Genomic DNA, 20,726 nt, shown 5'->3' with positions numbered 1-20,726 from the left:
TGAGCGCAGCTGGAAAGTCGAGGGGGTACCATCAACTATTCCATAAACAAACTGACTGAACCATAGCCCTAGCCCTATGATGTGATCTAACCCCAGAGCCCCTTCTTTCAGTTGTCATGGCGAATGTATATATTTGGGCTGCTGGACGGACAGGAGCCACGGTTGTGACAGAGCTCCCAAAATATGTGGAACCAAGTTTATCTTTTGTAGACGATTTTATCATAATAAAAACACATTTTAACTATGTTTTAAAGTGAAATATTTAGAGGTTGGCAATGGCAACTGATCAAAACAGACAAATTGGGAATTTCCTCGATGACTCTACAGTGACACCTGGTGCCCTCTCATAACCATGAAGGTGGTGGACTCCATTTAAAGCCTGTGGTGAGAAGCACCTACAATCCTGATATGCAAGGCTACCATGAAGCTGACTAATGTCAAATAATTAAATACTGAATCATGACATAACTGAATAAGAAATGTTAATTGATTGTTGAATAAGGATTAGGTAGTATAAATCATGTAAGTTAACATACACTGAGTAGACAAAACATGAAATTAAGAACACCTTCCTAATATTGAGTTACACCCCCGCTTTTGCCCTCAGAACAGCCTCACTTCGTCGGGGCAGGGACTCTACAACGTGTCGAAAGCGTTTCACAGGTATGCTGGCCCATATTGACTCCAATGCTTCCCGCAGTTGTGTCAAGTTGGCTGGATGTCCTTTGGGTGGTGGACCATTCTTGACACACAAAACTGTTGAGTTCTTGACACAAACCGCTGCGCCTAGCACCTACTACCATACCCCGTTCAAAGGCGCTTAAATCTTTTATCTTGCCCATTCACCCTCTGAATGGCACACATACACAATCCATTTCTATATTGTCTCAAGGCTTAACAATCATTCTTTAACCTGTCTCATCCCCTTCATCTACACTGATTGAAGTGGATTTAACAAATGACATCAATAAGGAATCATAGCTTTCACCTGGATTCACCTGGCCAGTCTATGACATGGAAAGAGCAAGTGTCCTTAATGTTTTGTACACTTAGTGTATATTGTTACGTTACCATGTTAGGCTATACTTGACATGAAAAAAAAGAAAGCTACCAGATGTATTTATCTAAAGCATAAGAATAGCTCTGGATGAAATATATGAATGTTCACAGGCATGATGAGTACGTTTATTCCTGGATCTTAGTCCTGGATCGTTCAGTGTCAGTCTCTTCATATTCAAGGTTAACCATCTCCATAGGTATCGGAGTTGACGCTAGAGGGTGGAGGGGATGGCTGGGACCCTGAAGACCTGTGCCCTTTGTCCTAAGAGCTCCTACCTGGCCTCTCTAAGGCTCCTAGACCTCCTTCAGCATCTCTCTCTGGGCATAAGCCAAATTCCTTATCCTCTCCTTGACAGTCTGTGGAATCACATGGAGATTAGGAAAATTATCTGAGAATATATTGCATATATGGACACTTCTGATGTACAAATGTACATACATTGTAAAAAGTAGCAGATGAATGACGATACAATAACAAATATCAACATTAAAAACTGAGAACCATCCTATACGGTATTGATATACTCACCACTGTAGTGTGAAGCTGTGTCCTGAAGGTACATCATGGAGTTCTGAGGAGCGATGGTGCCCTTGTTGCCTGGATCCACATCACTTAGGTAATCTCCATCTAGGAGCTTAAAGAACATGTCAGATCAGTTTCAATGCAGGGATGAATTTTGGTTTTGATTGGTTCACTCTGAGTGTGTTGGCTAGCTTTGAGAGGTGTAGAGTCGGACAATTACTTGGTGCAAGGGGTTTTGACAGCTGAGTTTGGATCTGCTACAGAACTTGTAGGAACTGTTTGACACCAATGAGTTAAGGCACTTGGATATGGAGGCCAGTGGACCACCACCATGGCCACACCACATCCCATCCACACATTCCAGGCATCGCCACACAGCTGGACCTGCAATGCACACACATCTTCCTCAACAACATTCTTTGCAAACTTTCTCTCTATTTGCATCACACCAAAAAACATATACAAGTTTGTTACAAATGAGTGGTTCTTTGATCACCTTGATCCATTCAATGCCAAATCTACAAATCTGTAAGTCTCTTTGTGACAGCATGGCACAGCGTCCTGGCTTGCATACAATATGCAGCCTAGAGCTCCAGTGTGTTACCTTTGGACAGAGGGCTCCTTGGGTCGTGATGGAGCATGGCCTTTGGGATGGGGTAGAAACCAAAGCCTGTCTGGCTGACAGTCATGTCCTCTGGGGGAAATGGCTTCTCTCTGTCACGGTTGGGTGGAAGGTTGTGCTTCCTCCACAGATAGGTCTGTCTTCTCAGACTATCCCAGTCAATGCCACCCCCACCAGTCTAGAGTAAAAGCCATGAAGACAGAAGAAAAAGGAAATAGAGCTAAAAAAAAAAACTCAACCAAAACAACAACATGGGTTGCCAGATTTTCCTTATTCAAGTGTAACACTCTACAAAAATATATATATTTTCGACTAAACTAGCGGTTCCTCGCTTCATTTCCACCCACCAACAGGACATTACAATAGACAAGTGTTGTCTACAATAAGTAGCATACATCCCAGACAATGTATTTGGCAATAATTCAGTTAAGTTTAAACTCTTCATTTATTTATCAACAGCTGAGCAGGAATTTGTTCCATTCTTCCTGGACTAAAGATTGGCTGTTCGAGGAAGTACGTGACTACTGACCACTCCCTACACGATGCTGAAAACAGAAAATAAACAGTTATAAAACCAGGCAGAAAAGCTGAGTGTAATAGGAGCTATCAGGGCCTGCATCTCCAGAACCAATGCCCAGTCTCACTCTCCCATGACTCTCCCTCACTGTGGAGCCAAAGCAGGGTTTTCCCCCTCTCTCAACCACTCAGCAAGCCTGATGAATATGGATTGAAAGGCAGCAACATGCTTCATGGCTATTGGTTACATGTAAATTAAACAGCACTGGAGACAGGCCTTTTAATGATCAGACAGACCAGTCATACTCAGAGCAGAGAATCATTATGTAAAAAGAGAATGCCATGAGACAGTAGTATGATAGTATGAGTGACCTTGCTGTCCAGTTTGTACTTGTATGTTGAGAGGTCCTGCTGGGTGTGTCTTCTCAGTACCCTCTCCCTGACACTGTGGAACACCACAGGCTTGTTCCTGAGGAGGAAAGCACTGGGGATCCTGGGTTCTGGGGGAGGGTGTGGGCTGGTATGAGCCTGGGTCTGGGCCTCGTCCTCCTCCCTCTTGGGGTCAGTGTCTGTGTCAGGCTTGGCCAGAGCAAGGTCTGTTGGGTGGACAGTTTGCTGTGCCACTGGGGAGCTCAACCCATGCTCACTTCTCGGCTTTGACGTCAATGTTGTCAGCTGGAACGGCACCCTCTTCCGCACATCCTTGGACTCTTGGACTTGAATTCTTGGATTTCTGATCTATAATATACAAGAGAGACTAGTAAATATAACTGGTTAACGAAATAGGCCTATTCATTAACACTAATATAATACAAAGACAAATAACCTGCCACAAACCATTTATGAAAGCTGTGTAAATATAGTACTCACAATTTTTGAGGTTTTTAAGGACGGAAGGCAAATGAGCTCCTTGACAGGTACATAGGGAGATTTAGGCCTGTGATCAAAAAAGGCAATTTGCATATCTGCCAAGTTTAACGCCTAAAAAGGTAATGTGGTAATCAAACGATGCAAATTTCCAAGGTCTAGGTCTACAACATAAAAAGTACAGCACAAGGTGACTGAGTATGATGAAAAATAAAGATACAATCAACATCAAATACAATAATTCAAGTGACCTGTTTTGGGCTTGGCACTGCGGGATGTGTTGGGAATTGGGTACCCACATCACTAGGGAGCCAGAGCCCCATGATGCACTGGAACAGCTGGCCAACTGATTGATCTGAGCTGTGCTGAGCTGCAATAACACCCACAACAGACATTACACTGGATCAGCTATACTCCGATCAATATTACTCACCATGGAAAAGTATAGCCTACAAAAACTCCCTCTTTGGTTTTCAACAAAGGGTGTAAGACAAAGTCAGCAAGCCTTGCGTCTGACTTTAGGCCTACTTTCTCTGTGTAACTGTGACAAACCTTTACTTCCTTGTGTTGTTTATTACGAGGACTATGGTCAACAGAGTTTAACCCTGGAACGTGAAGGTCTGCACTGCAAAGAAGAATTAGAGAGTAGGAGGACCCCTATGCAAATCCATTGTTTAAACTTCAACTATAAATGATAACTCTGTTCTCTGTTTCAGTATACTGAATGGCAATATACTATATTTACTTATTAGGCTATTACTAACCTTGTGTTATGCTCCCGCTGGTGGGCTTGTGACTGGCTGGAGAGAAGAGTTAGAGAGGCATCTGTGGCAAAATTCTCCTTGCTAAGCGTCTTGTAAAGCAGCTTCACTTTAGGGGTCTTTTGGCCCTCAGTCCACTCCGATACATTAACCACACTAAGGGTTGGAAACTCTTCCACTGAACAGCAAGAACAGCACTGTTAATCCACTTTGACATATGGTCCATATGAGCCAGCAGCTGCTCAATGCATTTTACAGTACTGCTGTGTGTGTTTGAAAGAGAGGAGAGAAATTGAATTGCAATACATGACTGCCTACCATCTACAGTGGCTCTGCCCCCATCTGATGTTCTTGGCTTTATGTAGTGTGGGACGCCTTTGGCAATGCGCTGCTCCGACTCCCAGCAGCAAGGATGAGCGCACATCGCCCAGAAACAGTGGGCCTCATCCAAAACCTCACTGGCAAGGCTGCCCATGGACTACACCTGAGTGAGAGAATGCAATCATGTAGCTAGTCCTGTAGTACATATACTACTGTTAGCTATCTAATGTCCATACTAGCATACCACTTAGAATGCATTCCCAATAATAGCTAGCTACATTGGTTCAATCTATGTAGCTAATGTGCTATTGTGAATATTATAACAGAGACGCTAACATTTTTGGAGAAGCACCTGGCCTTGTGCTCTGTCTGTTTCTCGTTAATTGGAAGGAAACTACTTTTTTAAAGAGAAACTTAGTGTACTAGTAGCTAGCTAGCCAGCCATCCATTTCTACAGTAACATTAACTCTGCAATGCTTATTGAGCAGAACCCCCAATCCGAGTGCAACACATACGTACCTCGCGTAGGGCACCCTAGATAAATGAATGGAATAACTATGTTAGGCTAATTTAGCCAGATAAAAATAAACGTCGCTAGTAAACAACTCTGCTAGCTAGCTACCCAAGAACAGCCAACTGTCAGAACTTGCGTTGCCAAGCAACGGCGAGACACTTCCATACTAGTTCTCCACCTGCTGGTCAGTTTTTACACCAAAACCCATCATCTCTTGGAGGATGCTCTGCATAGCCTTCCATACCGATGACTCATTTTAGGCATACTATATTATATGGTGTTATGGTAAATGTGTCAACACCAAATTATGATCCAGTTTTGTCATTGTATTTTTAAACGTTTTAATTGCAGTAAGTATGCTATAGGCTAGAAGTATTCATTGATTGCAGGTCGTTGGTTTGATTATGGATGTCATACCAAAATGATGCAGAAATATCTCTGGTGAAAAAATTAAAAGAATATGTGGACATCTTTTTTATATGTTTTTTATTTTCTGGAATGAATCTCAGCAAACATTTTTAAAAGTTAGATGTTCTTGAAGCATCAAGCCCTCATTATTAATACACAACAGCCTTGTAACTCTGACAACAAGCAAACATACATCTTAAATCAAATCAGATAAATGAACATCCAAGCTACAATAGTTAAAATACCCTAAACCATCATTTTAGTCTCAAAGACCCAATGTAAGCAACAAATTACAGGGTGAATTGACTTTGATTGCATGGGGGGGGGGGGGGGGGGGGGGGGGGGGTATTTCTGGTGGATTTCATCAGACTTAATTGATCAAAGGTGGCTTTCAGGCAACAGCAATCAGGTCAGCCCTACAGATCTCAACATGGCACACAGATCTTTAACCGCAGTGTTCAGGGCAGTCTGACAGGACGTCCTTCTCACTCACATTGTTCAGAGTTGCCTTATCTCAGACAGACTGAGTTCACTACATGTTCAACCAGGTATAGTCTCTTCTAGGACAGTGGAAATCATCTCTCTAGAGGATGGCCTTCAAGACTCATAAGACTTATCACTTCAGTTGTTGCTCAGCTCAGCCCAGCCAGTCAAGATCTTCATCCTCTTCATCGCCAAACAGAGGGGCTGGGGGAGGTCGCCCCTTCAAGCTCTTAGAAAACATGGCAAAAGTATATCAAATGTGAGTTGTGTTCAGTAATCCTATGCTGACCAACCACAAAACACTTATGAGACTGTTCGGAAATGAATTAAGTAATTCAGAACAAGTTCCTGTCATAGACATTCAACAGCAGAAGATCCTGCCACTGAATTATATCTTGAAACCAGCTTTATGTTACCTGATGTACTATTCAGTAGGCCATGTAACAGACAAACGTTACTGACAAACAAGGGGAACAGAACCAGTGTGTATAAATCTGAGAGAACTGGTGTGGCTCTACTGATCCTTCCTCACCAGCTCATCCTCCTCCTCCTCAGTGGGTGGTGGTGGGGGTTTGGTTGGGGCTGTGCTCTGGAAAAATGTCTCCTTTCCATTTTCCTCTCCTACTCCCTCAGTCAGACTGAGAGAATAGAACACACAAGTGAGAATGGACATAGAGTAGAGCAAGGAGGGAGAGCAAGGGGGGGTGGGGATAAAAGGCAGAGAGAGAGGTGCAGGAATTCATGCATATTAGCAAGGGACAACAGACTTATTATGAACATAGATGCGGCTCAGTTGAATGAGACTGTTGTGTATTTCACTGGTCTCGCTAGAAAACTCACCTTACTTTCCCAGGACTGTCATGCAGAGGGCTTGGTGGAGGTGGGGGCTGGGTTGGAGGACCTGTGGCTTTGGGGCTAGTTATTTCCAGTTCACCCATGGAACCCTCAATAGTGACACTCACTTTTTTCACCTCTGTGGTAATTACGTCAACTTCTGACTGGCTTTCCTGTCCCATCTCAGAGGGCAGATTCTCCTCAGGGTTTATGTCAGTGGGTTCCGAAGCCTCGGTGGTGTTCTCTCCCAGTGGCTCGGGAGATGTTGGTCGTGGCTGGGTTGAGTGTGATTGGTGCTCTGGTTTTGTGTGGATGTCTGACGCTAGCTCCACCTTAGTCGGCTTCTCGGTCTTTGGTACTGCCTCCAGACGAGCCCTCTCCTGCACATCTCTGGGGTCTCCCTCCCTCTGCCCAACGACCTCACTAGGCTGCTCTGACTCTGTCCTCTGCTCCTCCTCTTCCTCCCCATTCACATGGACATCCTGTGGTGGTCTCTCCTCTCTACGCTTCACATCACTGATCTCCACCACCTCTTCCTTTTCACTCCGATGGGACGAAGGACTCTCAGTAACGTTGAGCAGTTGCAACGTAACACTCTGAAGGTCAAACACCAACATTAATTCACCCAAATCCCTTTCAGTCCATCTCCATTGTGAATAACACAGTAGTAAGATATAAACGTTTCGATAATTGTCAAGCAGAGATGCAGTACCTTTATGGTGTTGACGATTATACTGAGCACAGCGCTGCCTGTGTACGTCTCATGTAGGTCAAACTCCCCTCTCAGAGAGTGGAACACTCCGTTCATCACACGCTTCACCTGCCAGGGCACACAGGGCTAGGGTCAAACCATGAAGTACAGGTAAGACAGACACTCAGCTGTGAAACATGACTGTGTCCCTCTCACCTCCCCTGCAGTGTCCTCTTGGCCCCTTTGCTCTGCCAGCCTCCTTTCCAGCTCAGCCACTCGCCCCTCAAGCTTCTGTTTCATAGCTGATGACTGCTCCTCCAGGCCTGAATACTGAAAGAGAGGAGAACGAGAGAAAAGAGAGAACGAATGTGAGTGTGTGAGAAAGAGGACTTCATTATGATATGGAGAGAGTTAGCTGCTAATGCTACACTAACATGTAAACACATCAGTACCTTTTCTTGTAGGACCTGCAGCTTCTCATCCTGTACCTGCTGCTGTAGCAGGCACTGCTCTTCTGAGTCCCTGGACTGCTTCAGAGCTGAGAACTGTTAGAATGCGTTAGAACCACTAAACTCTCACAGATTAAGCTACACAAGTAATTTCCCAGCCTTAGAACTTATGGAATTCCATTGTTGTATAACAGTAACAAATTCCCCCTTAGCCACACAATATAAAATGATGTATTAACTCAGGAGTCCAATGGGGCATCAGGAGAGAGAAAGCTTTGTGTACGGTATAATATGGGTTAGGCTGTTGACCTTTTCCTGTAGCTGGGTCAGTCTCTGCTCCAGTGTGTCCCTTTGCTCTGCCAGTTCGGCCATCTGACGCCCCTGCTGCTCCTTGGCTGAGGCCAGCGCCTGCTCACACTTCCCCTTCCACTCTTCCTCCAGCTCCGCTTGCAGCTGGGCTAGCTGGAACACACACACGCACAAGTCAGCCGTACACGCACGCACAATTACTCTTCACCCTCTCCCCATAGACAAATATTATTACACCCTGTACAGTACCTGTTCTGAGGCTGCCTGGCCAGTGCTGGTCCTGGCCTTGCGGAGCTGTGTCTTTAGACTGTCCATGTCCTGCTGGCTGCTCCTCCTCAGCTCCTCCATCTCCTCATCACACCGCTGTCTCTCCGCCTGCCACTTCTTCTTCCTGTCTGACAGCGTCTAAGAGAAGAAAGATGAAGCTACCCTTAGACACCGATCTAATTTCAGTTTTAGGTCCTTTTCACACACTATTGGTGAAGGTTATGGTATAGGATTGAAGAGAACTGAGATCTGTAAGCTGATCCTAGATCTGTGCCTTTGGGCAATTTCTAACAGAGCCGTATGCATTGGAGGCTAAATCTAAAAGTTACATTTTAATGTCACGTGCACGATTTTCCGGGCCTTTCTTTCACACTGCCTGATGGATGGCAGGGAGCTTGGCCCAAGAAATGTACTGGGCCGTCCGCACCACCCTCTATTGCACCAGGCAATTGAGTGCGGTGCTGTTGCCATACCAAGCAGTGATGCAGCCAGTCAAGATGCTCTCAAGGGTGCAGTTGTAGAACCTTTGTTGAGGATTTGAGGGCCCATGCCAAACATTTTCAACCTCCCGAGGGGGAAGAGGCGCTGTGCGCGTGTGAGTGGACCATTTTAAGTCCTTAGTGATTAGTACATAGAGGAAATTGAAGCTCTAGACCCGGTCCACTACAGCCCCGTCGATGTGGATGGGGGCGTGCCCGCCATCCCATTTCCTGTAGTCCACAATCAGCTCCTTGGTCTTACTGACGTTGAGGGAGAGGTTGTTGTCACTGATCTCCTCCCTGTAGGCTGTCTCATCGTCGCCAGTGACCTACCACCGTTGGGTCATCAGCAAATGGAGTGTAATTGAGACTCCGTCGTCTATGGATCTGTTGGGTCGGTATGCAAGTTGGAGTGTGTCTAGGGTGTCTGGGATGGAGTTGATGTGTGCCATAACCCGCCTTTCCAAGCACTTCATGATGACAGATGAGAGCGCTACAGGGCGGTAGTCATTGTGGCATGAAGCCTTAGAGTTCTTGGGAACAGGAATGATGGTGGTCATCTTAAAACATTACAGACTGGGACAAGGAGAGATTGGAAATGACCGTGAAGATGCCTGCCAACTGATCTGCGCATGCTCTGAGAACGCGCCCTGGAATACCATTGCGCCCAGCTCCCTTGCGAGAAAACAGCCCACAGACACTGTGCCATACTCACTCGTTCCAGACTTTCTTTGTCAGTCTTCAGGTCCTGCAACTCCTCCTCCATGTTATTTACTCTGAGCTCCATCCCTTTGCGTTTCTGCTTCTCTGTACGGTACTGGGCCTGGCCTCGCTCTGACGTCTCCTTTAGCTCTACTCAAAAACACACGTTTAGTCTCACACCAACATAAACACACTCTCACTGACACCTTTCTAACCAATTTAAAAGAAAAACATTGTGTTTATAGCACATAATTATGTAAGAGTAGTGCAAACCTTCCAGTTGGGTCTCTAAGGAGGAGATGTGTGTGCAGTGTGTGTCACTGTCCTGCAGGGCAGAGGTCAGTTTGCTCTGCAACTCTGCAGCCCTCTGCTGGTGAGACGTGGCTTCCTGCTGCAGCTGGGACACCCGCGCTGTACACGTGGCCAGCTCCTCTGTCAGACGCACCTGAGCGACAGAGACAAGTACTGTTAGTCAGCGGTGTTGTCTGTCTATACAATACACAGTCCAAAGGCAGGCTGTGTCCCAATAACCTAAACTAACGTATTTCCTTCATGATCACTAATCTGACTGGAAATAAATCAAGATGTTGGGAACTGTCAGTGTTCAGTCCTTTTTCCAGTGGTCATGAAGGAAAGGCGACGAGGAAAGGAGGTCATCTTATAGTTTTGGGACACAGCCATAGACAGTGCGAGCGGACAGTGGTGATGGTGATTGGCTGGACGTGATGAGTGAGAGACAGAGTTAACATGGAGCCTGACAGCATGATCCTGTGGGAAGAAGATGACTGGTGAATTATGATGACTGATGAGGAGGAAAGGGCTGAAGAAAAAAATGAAAAGTCAGCAAAAAGGGGGACGGGAAGGAGGATGAGTGGAGGAAGGTAGAGCGAGAGCTAACAGGCTCACCTGGCCCAAGCACAGGTCCTGAGGCAGTGCATGCTGGAAAGAGAGAGCAGTCACTACTAAAGGTCCTGAGAGGAACACAGCAGGACAAACAGCCAGGAGCTACAGCAGTCATTCTGTTAGTAAAAAAAACACTAATATCCCTAAAGCCATGTTAGATAGTGTAATAGAGCCATTAAGTCACATGAGAATAATGAGCCCTGGCTGTGAGAGTATAAGAGAAGGTTAGTTCCTCCTTGCAGGTTGATGACAGTATATACAAATGTACAGTAGGGTGGTGGTACAGTGATCTACCTTATCCTGCTCAGCCTGCAGCACCCGGACCTGGTTGTGTTCACTGGAGGACTTCAGGGAATCATTCCTCTGCTCCATCAGCAGGTTACTCTGCTCCATGTATCTGGACAACAACAAAAGAGACAAGCCTGGCTGGACACGCAGGGAAAATCAACGGCTGTGTCTGAAATTGGTATGTGAATATGGTGCCATTTCAGATCCCCCAATGTTAACTTCTGCATCAATGTCTGCCTCTTACCTCTGGTTCTGGTTGATGAGCTCCCCAATCTTGTGGTTCTGCTCCTCTACACGTGAGCTCTTCTCATAGACATCCTTCTTTAAAGATTCATTTTCCTGTACAGTAAATATAATGAGATACAGTGAGAGAAAAAACAAGTAGACATTTTACTAAAGTATTATTAGGGAATTAAATCCCTAACACAACCCCCCAACCAGACTATACCTGAATGATTCTTTGGATGTTGTGCATAATCATGGATGTTTCCATATTGACACTGGGCATAACCAATGAGTGGCCTCCTTGCCTCTGAAGGTCATCAACCTGTCAAATCGATGAGAAGTGAAAAACTGGAGGTGGAAATGTCTGATACAGAAAGAGAAATAAAAATAATAATATTGCTGACCTTTGACGCCAACTGGTCCACTTTATCGGCCACTTTGCCGACAGCCAATCGGATCTCAGTGTTGTGCTGCCGAGCTTCAGTCATTAGGAAGGAAGTGACCTCTCCAGTGCCTCCCATGTATGGCACTGTCTGGGTGGGGTAAATCTGGCCCATTTGTTGAAGTTGAGAGGGAGCCATAGAGGACTGTGGGTAGGCATAAGGCTATGAAAAAACATAACAGACTGATTCAATGACGCAGCAGAGAATGGAGGAAGATTCGTTAGAAGGGAGGTTAGCCTTTAAGTCAGCTCTGCAGCCAATACAAAATAGCATGGAAATTAGTTTAAATGTTTGACAGTTGAACGATGAAGATGACATTTGTCATTCTCACCTGAAAGGCATGGGCGGAGCCTGGCATCACAGGCTGCGGAGCAGCAGTTGTCATAGCGACAGGCATCAAGGCAGAGGGCGGTGCCCCATGAGGGTAGGAAAGCACTGTAGGAAAAATACACATTATGTACTAACTGAGAAATTACATCCCAGGGCATCAACAAACATCGACACCCTGAAAAGAAAGCTTTATAACAAATCTCAGTCTAATCGGTCTTAAAAAAGTGTGATATTAGACCATTTATTGGCCAGCTAAACATGGAGACTGATGACTCCAGCAGAGGTTGTGGGAGAGCTCACCTTGCACTGGAGCTTGGGGGGCAGGGGAGATCTGCACAGGAGAGGGAGCAGCAGGACGCTCCTTCACTCTGGACACGCTGGGGTCCTGAAGGAAGACACTGGTTATATCTAGCATCATTATCTCAGCTCATATTCTGTAGGTGCAGCTATGTGAAAATACAATCCCTTGGACCTTCTATCTCACCTCCATCTCAGAGTCACTGGAGTCTGGCTGGGAGGAGGGCCCTGCCATGAAGGGCAACATAGGCTGGCCCATCTTGGCCATGCGAGAGATCAGCTTGGCTTTGGTGGCATCTGGATTCTGGAGCCATGGGAAGATTAAGGAGTAGGTTATACCTCATCAGCCTGATAGGGCTTTGGTTACAAACAGGTCAGCTTTGCACATTTTATATTAAAGTCTAATGTTACTCAGAAGAGAAAGCACTCACTGTCAACTGTTCACTGATGGAATTCGACTTTGCCCGAAGTAGTGGTTCCCTGAAAACGAGAGGGTGAAAACAATGAAAGAAGGACAAAGACAAGAAATGAGCTGGGGGAGATGGTTATGAGTGTTCAGGAAAGCCTGTACTCTTACCCTGGTCTCCCGGGGCTTGTAGAAGGGGGCTGAGCGGGCCCTGCTGGTAGGTCCGGGCCCAGGTTCTCCATACTGGGGGCAGGTGAGGAGGCAGCAGAGTCCCGAGACCCAGCACTGGCACGGTCAGACACACTGTCCTTCGCCAACTTCAACTGAGGACACAATAGAAGAGCATGAGGAGACAAAGAAACTCAATTGTGACTTCTGGCTTAATGTTATCGGACAGTCCCATTTGAGAGATGCTGGACGTCCTACCCGTCGTAGCTCTGCCTCAAAGATAAGTGTGCAGTCTGCTGGGACGCAGTTGGCCACTCCTTGGGAGCCGTCTCCCAGACTGGGGGGTATCACCATGAGACGCCGGCCTGACTTCCTCATACCCAGCATGCCCTCCTCCCAGCCCTGGCAATTAGAAAGGAGAGAGAGGAAGCTGTAAGTTCCCCATGCCCCTACTATTCTTCTTGAGAACAGAAGCTTTGCCCATACAACCCAAATGACTCACCCATAGGACATCTATGACTCACCTTCATCACTTTTCCAGCGCCAAGTTTCAGTCGTAGTAGCTTGTCTTTGTTCAGGTTGGAGTCAAACACCTGAAACAATAGTTGAATATTACAAGACCACTGCTGTACCACTACATCCCAGGGCAAAGAGGATACACAGCTATGTGCAAAGCACTGATCTCTGATGGAACAATAAACACAGCGATATCTTACCTGTCCGATGGCATGGTTCTGCAGGAGCCATCCTGTGTATGCCACCTCCAGGGAGTCTCCATTCTCAACCCCCTGCCCCTCCCCTAGTGTCAGGTCCTGCACCACCACCATATCTAAGGCGGGGGCGCTGTTCACTTTTGCCAAACACACCTAAATCAAAGACAAGTTGCCAATTCAATCACTTTTGTATTAGTATTAAATTAAACAAACTCAAACTCAGAGTCCATCTGCTGTCCTTCACCTCTTTACAAAAGTCCACGGCAGCTTTGTCTGTGTCAAACATCAGGGACCAGTTCTGACGCTGGTCGTCATAAAAAGTGCAGTAGTTGCTGGGCTGAACCTGCAGAAGACAATGGGAAAGAGTAAGAGCTGAGATTATTTAAGTGAAGCCAACTGGCTCGCTCTTCACTTGCTCAGGTTCTTCTGATACAAACTCACCGTAAAGGCGAACCCAACATGAATCGTGGCCGCAGTCACTTGTTTCTGTTGACTGGCGTACAGCAAGAGTTTGTACTACGAAAAAACAGACAGGGAACTTTTACGCCATTTTTAGCAAACTTGCATGATGATAAGCATGTTCAAAGAGACAGAAATGATTAACATTTATTCACATTTAAAAAAATAAAAGCACACCTCTTTGGTTGTGTGGTTACCCAGGACTGCAGCTCCAAGCTTTCCTTGTTTCTGATACTGTCCATTAAGACTAAACAAAAAGATGCACGATCAATTATGGAGTAAGTCATGAACTCAAAACAAATGAATGGGTCTCGTCACAGGATCAACAGGGTGGCATTTCAAGTCATTTGTACAGTTTAAAGATACTCACTATTTGAAAGCATGGATAGCTGTAGCCAATAATACTGCAGGAGCACCAGGAGGGCCAGTGGGTTTCTGGGCAGGAGGTCCTGGAAATTAAAACGTGCTCTATTGTCAGTAAACACATCTCAGTTTCACCTGATCATGTTAACCTAACTTTGGTCATATTTCCTTCCATTGCTAAAATGATGTTTTTACCTGGATTCGGGGTCTTCCTAGGCTGTTTAGGGGCTGTATATTGGAAGGATTCATTCCCCTGACTAGGTGCTTGGTCCATCCCAAAAAGTGATGCCAGCTTTGCCCTGAAATAAAACAGCAGGGATCATCAACTAGATTCAGCCGCAAGCTGATTTTTTTCTTGTGCGGATGGTCAAGGAGGCGGAACATACAGTGCATTCAGACCCCTTCACTTTTCCCACATTTTTTACATTACAACCTTATTCTAAAATGTATGAAAATAGACGTTCCTCAATCTACACACAATACAGCATAATGACAAAGCGAACAGGTTTAGAAATGTTTGCATATGTATAAAAATATAGAATTTTCTTCTTTAAATGTTTTATTTATTTACATAAGTATTCAGACCCTTAGCTAAGAGACTCGAAATTGAACTCAGGTGCATCCTGTTTCCATTGATCATCCTTAAGATTTTTCTACAACTTGATTGGAGTCCACCTGTGGTAAATTCAAATGATTGGACATGATTTGGAAAGGCACACACTCATCTATATAAGGTCCCACAGTTGACAGTGCATGTCAGAGCAAAAACTAAGCCATGAGGTCGAAGGTATTGCCCGTAGAGCTCCGAGACAGGATTGTGTCGAGGCACAGATCTGGGGAAGGGTACCAAAACATTTCTGCAGCTTTGAAGGTCCCCAAGAACACAGTGGCCTCCATTCTTAAATGGAAGAAATTTGGAACCACCAAGACTCTTCCAACTATCTCTGCAGCACTCCACCAATCAGGCCTTTATGGTAGAGTGGCCAGACGGAAGCCACTCCTCAGTAAAATGCACATGACAGCCCGCTTGGAGTTTGCCAAATGGCACCTAAGGAACTCTCAGACCATGAGAAAAAATATTATCTGGTCTCGTGAAACCAAGACTGAACGCTTTGGCTTGAATGCCAAGCGTCATGTCTCGAGGAAACCAGGCACCGCTCATCACCTGGCCAATACCATCCCTACATTGAAGCATGGTGGTGGCTGCATTATGCTGTGGGAATGTTTTTCAGCGGCAGGGACTGGGAGACTAGTCAGGATAAAGGGGAATTTGAACAGAGCAAAATAAAGGACCTCAAACTGGGGAGATGGTTCACCTTCCAACAGGACAACGACCCTAAGCACACAGCCAAGACAATGCAGGAGTGGCTTTGGGAAAACTCTCTGAATGTTGTTGAGTGGCCCAGTCTGAGCTCGGACTTGAACCCGATTGAACATCTGGAAAGACCTGAACATAGCTGTGCAGCGACGCTCCCCATCCAACTTGACAGCGCTTGAGATGATCTGCAAAGAAGAATGGGAGAAACTCCCCAAATACAGGTGTGCCAAGCTTGTAGCGTCATACTCAGAAGACTTGAGGCTGTAAACACTGCCAACGGTGCTTCAACAAAGTACTGAGTAAAGGGTCTGAGAATACTTATGTAAATGTGATATCAGTTGTCTATAAATTTGCAAAAATGTCATTATGGGGTATTGTGTGTCGATGGATTTTTGGGGAAAAAAGTTTATTCATTTTAGAATAAGGCTGTAACGTAACAAAATGTGGAACAATTGAAGGGGTCTGAATACTTTCCGAATGTACTGTAATTACAAATCATTTATAGACTGCAAATTGACCACAAGAAGCCCAAACAGATATAATAGTTGACTAAAACATAATTTCTAATCTTGCTTACATTTGTATACAATCACATCTCTCTCTATAATGTGTGGGAATACTTTGAAACAGATTTCCAAAAGTAAAATCACTTGGAGCTGATTTGCAGTCTCATGTCCAACAAGTAAAAAATAAAATAAACACTCAGAAAACTTGAGGTACCAAATATATATATATTTTTTTTTTTTTTAAATCACCCGCAGGCTACGAGATGGGGAACCCGGACATAGAGCAAGTGTTATTTAGGTTATTTCTGTAAGCCCATAATCTGCAAAAGCCCTATTGGTGTAATGAGGTCGGTCTACTTGGCTCTCTCCTAAATGAAGTTCAAAAGAGATCAACACATATGTTCCATAGAGACAAAAAACATCTCATTGGGTAAAAAGCCAACACTATTCTGTCAATTCAGTTGTTGCCGTTTCATGGTCAACAATTTTCTTGCTTACTGTTCATGATTTCAGCTGACAACAAATTAAAGTGAAAATGTATTTATATTGACCACAGAGAACAAAAGCCCCATGCCCGGTTTATACAGCCACCACACACTGTATATCAAGACCCATGCCCACACAACAGAGAAAAGCTGCTCTTATGAGCCCTTTCATCTGAAAGAGACTGAGGATTTCCAAATCCCAAAGCAACTGCATCCAACAAGTCAAAATGCTAAAATTACTTGTTCATGTTAATAAGTCAAGTAGCCCATTTCCACATTTAACAGGTTGTTGAATGAAATACGAAAACACACAACCGTGGATGTAGGTTGTTATCCCAGCAGCTCTTACTACGATACAATAATCGTACACACTAGAATAGCTTACATCATCAGGTATTGCACCATCATCTCTAACAATATGTTGCCATAACTGAAGCAAGAATACATCACAAGAACATTCACATGCTTTCCAGAAGAAGAACCACATCACAAATTCACACCATGACCTTCCTCAACTGGCACAGACAGACCACCAGTGGCAAATTAAAGATTTGTTCATTATCGAGATGAAAATCATTAGGTTTCACTTGAACATTTCCCTCAAGAGCAGGGCCATACTGACCCTTGGATCTCCCTCCAAAGGTAGTCATTATCCCTCAGAGCAGAAGACATAGTGGGCACCTTGAGGCCTGGGTCTTTGTTGCTGACGACTGGTGGTGAAGAGTAGCCCGTTTAGCCACTTGTAAGAGAGACAGGCATGGGCCACAGACAGGCATGGGCCACCCAACAACACACTAAGTTTCAGTGTTGCCACTCTTAGCAATGCCCTCCTCTCCTTTCCCCAATGTCTTGCTCTCCAATGCAGTCACACCACCATGGCAGATTTGACACCATATCACTGGAAGAGCTGTGGAGCTCTGGCTCAGTCTGCAGTCCAGTTTGCTGAGCTGATGTGAAGGAGCAGGCAGCCCTCGCCCTACTGGCCCTAACTAGCAGCATGTGAGAGGAATTAGGAGCCACAACCCTAGCCTCTCCCTCCTTCACTGCTCCTGGCCCAGACAAGCTTTATTCCTCCAAATCATATTAGCAGAGGGAACAATTGCCCCACTAGCCAGGAAATGTTAGAGAGCAAAACAACATGCCCTAGTTGGCAGTTAGCCTGCATTGTTCAAGTGATTGAATATCTATGAACTTCAGATGAGACATAGCAGACCTATTAATTCAGCAACTGTGGTACCAATCCTCTTGAACTGAAATTGGGCTCACAGCCAAATGGGAAAACATATTGGGGTGAAATCAAACTACCCAAAACATAGGATATAGCAACAGTTGCATGAGACACCTACTGTACATGCAAATCCAATGCATTACTGTCTTTGGGTGAGAGGTGGAGGACAAAGCCTGTCTCGGAACACAGGGCTCTAACTGAGGATGCGCGAAGTGTAAGGCGAGGTCACGCTTTCCTTCGATTCCTTCGAAGGCACGCGCCCGACTAGCTCAAATCCGTAAAATCTAATCGTATTGGTCACATACACATGATTAGCAGAGGTTATTGCGAGTATAGCGAAATGCTTGTGCTTCTAGTTCCGACAGTGCAGCAATATCAACAAGTAATCTAACAATGTACCAGACTGTGTGTGAATGGGCTTGACTACCTTAAATTGTTGTAGTGATTTCGGGGGTAGTTGGCTACATGTCAATCAAAATGATTTCGCAGCTAGCCATTTTCCATAGCATCCGTGCAGTTTTTGTCAGTGGGTGCAGTAACTAGCTAGTTCTGTGAAAATTATAGCCTAGCCTACTTCAATTCGGGAAGTCTCTAAAAAAAAAAAACAAGCAAGATATCTTAGCTTCCATTCGCTACAAAATAGGCACAGCTTCATGTAAAAGAAAAATGGTTTAGCTAGATTGGTATTAGCCAGTTAGCCTGAAAGAAAGCAAACTCACCCTCCAGTAGGCGACAGAAAATCTCCATCCTCGTCGTCAGCGGCAAACATTTTGAATGTATTTTCTTTCGTGTAGCAGTAATTCTTCTCAAATATTATGATTTGTTTTGGGTTGATAAATATAATACTTATTGAGAAATAACAACGCTAGGACACCCACTAATCTGTCTTCCTGTTTCTTCTGATCATCAGCTGACATATCACCTGATCCATGGTACTGTGAATTGTTCTGCTCCGGGGTAATGGCCTTATTTCCCGTTTACGACACAATGTAAATAACGCGTTGCACTCTGGGATCATTAGGGGTAAATGCAGTCTAATTCAAAAGGTAAACAAAGCAATTCAACATGTTTGCGCTAAGATATCGAGTAAAAAGACGTGAAGGGAGCCACCCTTCCAACACCAGTTATAGAAGATAATGACGTCTCATACGTTGGCTACAATGTAGAGGTTTTTCGGCGTAGAAAATCGTTTATAAGAAACGTGTAACTTGTTAGTAACAAGGTTAGCTAGTCGATTATACTGGTAGCGTAGCTAACTAGCGTTGTCTATCTGATTTCACCGTTGCTAACTTTACCAATGGAAGGTTGTCTTCTCACTCTACCTACCAGTTGTCCAACACAATTCAACAAATTGAGCATTATGTAATTATGTTTTATACCCAAGTCCAATGTTATAGACCTTCAATATAAACACAAGCCATGGTGGACATGATGCTCTTCTATGGTATTGTAACAACCCTGGGTTTATAAGCGCGGTTATCGACTCTGCCGCGTAGCATGCTTTTGCGGCACAATGGATAGCGCGCTGGACTTCGGGCTATAGAAGGTCGAGGTTCGAGACCTGCTCCCTGCCTGTTTCATTACAGTATATTGGCGATCGACAACTACTGTGCGGGATGGAAACAGGATTCCCAAAAATGGAACCCCCCACACAAAAAAATAACTACCAAATAATAAATACACTAAACTAAATCAAACGAATCTGATCCCTACACAGGCTCAATGGGGAACCTGGGTCTTCTTGCGCCAGAACCCCTAGCAAGCCTTCAGATGTAAAATCCTTAAGTCCCCATACCTTTTCTGCCACAGCCACAGTAATGTCCAGTTTGTTAGACTTGTTCTGTGCAGTTAATAAATGTGGCAATGAATGCCACAAAATCCACCTTTTTAACACACTCTTGACTGGCAGCAAACATTTACTTCAGGCTGTGGTACGTCCACGACCATATCTTCACTAGCATCACTTATTTTCTCTATTTTTATCGCCTCCGCATTGGAGATTCGATTGTTAGAACGGTCAATCTCCAGGAACTCGGGATCAGGATCCCCACCACAATTTCAGCACAGTCGTCCTACACACAGTTCTTCAATATACTCTGTCCGTCTGCACACAAAATTGACACATCCTTTACAATTCTTACACTGCAATTGTTTGGGTCGAAAGCTCTTATAGTGTATCTTACATAACCAAGCTTCACATGCGTAGGTATTTGTTCTTTATCAAAAAACAACAGGACTGGCAGACTTTCTTATTTTTCTCCATTCACCCATCGGGTCAGACGCCGGGCATCAACAACACCAGGAATTTTGTTCAGCTATTCAACCTGAACATCTGTCGTCACCCCTTAGACCAGTGCTCTACTCCGAAGTTCAAAACCCAAAACTTCTGTTGTTCGGATTCTTTTGAGGTGCAGTGCAATCTTCCTCTGTTTTTCAGAAATACACTTAATCAAAATAAGACCAGTCCTGGTCAATCTGACAGACCCCTCTTTTCCCAGCACATAATAGAACTTCAATATTTTCTACACCTCAAACTGGTTTCCCACAAATGCATCCTTACTCAACAAACGCATCCCAACAATAAGCGATTAATTATCATTCATACACGTATCCTCACTCCAATTTTAGACAATTTCCTTTTTGTTCCGGTTTTTGCTACCACTGTTGTCCTTTCAGACATTCATCTTCACCGACTTTCCTCGATGTAATGCTTGATTCGAACACAGCATCCACTTCCGCTAACTTTCTCGTCTGCAGCTTTCCAACCAATCATCCAACCTCAATCCTTT

General features: G+C 44.7%; 2 protein-coding genes across 4 annotated transcripts; both read right to left on the bottom strand.

Annotated features, from left to right (window-relative positions):
- Positions 1-465: 465 nt before the first annotated feature.
- Positions 466-5,349, bottom strand: LOC129853314 (uncharacterized). Its single transcript, XM_055919218.1, has 11 exons — positions 5,189-5,349; positions 4,667-4,832; positions 4,352-4,526; positions 4,140-4,212; positions 3,839-3,957; positions 3,591-3,657; positions 3,093-3,458; positions 2,187-2,382; positions 1,803-1,966; positions 1,589-1,694; positions 466-1,416 (listed from the first exon to the last, which is right to left on the bottom strand). The coding sequence occupies exons 2-11, from the start codon at positions 4,821-4,823 to the stop codon at positions 1,322-1,324; spliced, it is 1,518 nt and encodes a 505-aa protein (XP_055775193.1). The 5' UTR covers positions 4,824-4,832; positions 5,189-5,349; the 3' UTR covers positions 466-1,321.
- A 303-nt stretch (positions 5,350-5,652) lies between these two features.
- On the bottom strand, positions 5,653-20,102 carry LOC129853309 (FK506-binding protein 15-like). 3 transcript variants are annotated; one of them, XM_055919208.1, is made up of 29 exons: positions 18,657-20,102; positions 14,596-14,699; positions 14,408-14,486; positions 14,215-14,284; positions 14,020-14,094; positions 13,823-13,921; positions 13,582-13,731; positions 13,390-13,458; positions 13,124-13,267; positions 12,869-13,020; positions 12,723-12,771; positions 12,479-12,595; positions 12,295-12,379; positions 11,996-12,099; positions 11,626-11,826; positions 11,445-11,543; positions 11,241-11,335; positions 11,003-11,105; positions 10,712-10,744; positions 10,079-10,250; positions 9,819-9,955; positions 8,607-8,762; positions 8,358-8,510; positions 8,052-8,144; positions 7,816-7,929; positions 7,621-7,728; positions 6,915-7,504; positions 6,607-6,712; positions 5,653-6,303 (listed from the first exon to the last, which is right to left on the bottom strand). In XM_055919208.1, the coding sequence occupies exons 1-29, from the start codon at positions 18,704-18,706 to the stop codon at positions 6,229-6,231; spliced, it is 3,582 nt and encodes a 1,193-aa protein (XP_055775183.1). In that variant the 5' UTR covers positions 18,707-20,102; the 3' UTR covers positions 5,653-6,228. The 3 variants fall into 3 exon arrangements, with proteins under 3 accessions (XP_055775183.1, XP_055775185.1, XP_055775184.1); XM_055919210.1 differs by lacking the exon at positions 6,607-6,712; XM_055919209.1 differs by lacking the exon at positions 10,712-10,744.
- Between the last annotated feature and the right edge of the window lie 624 nt (positions 20,103-20,726).

This window comes from Salvelinus fontinalis, chromosome 4, assembly GCF_029448725.1.
Source record: "Salvelinus fontinalis isolate EN_2023a chromosome 4, ASM2944872v1, whole genome shotgun sequence".
NCBI lineage: Eukaryota > Metazoa > Chordata > Actinopteri > Salmoniformes > Salmonidae > Salvelinus > Salvelinus fontinalis.
The sequence above is the reverse complement of the archived record's forward strand: the minus strand, read 5'-3'. Positions and strand labels throughout refer to the sequence as shown.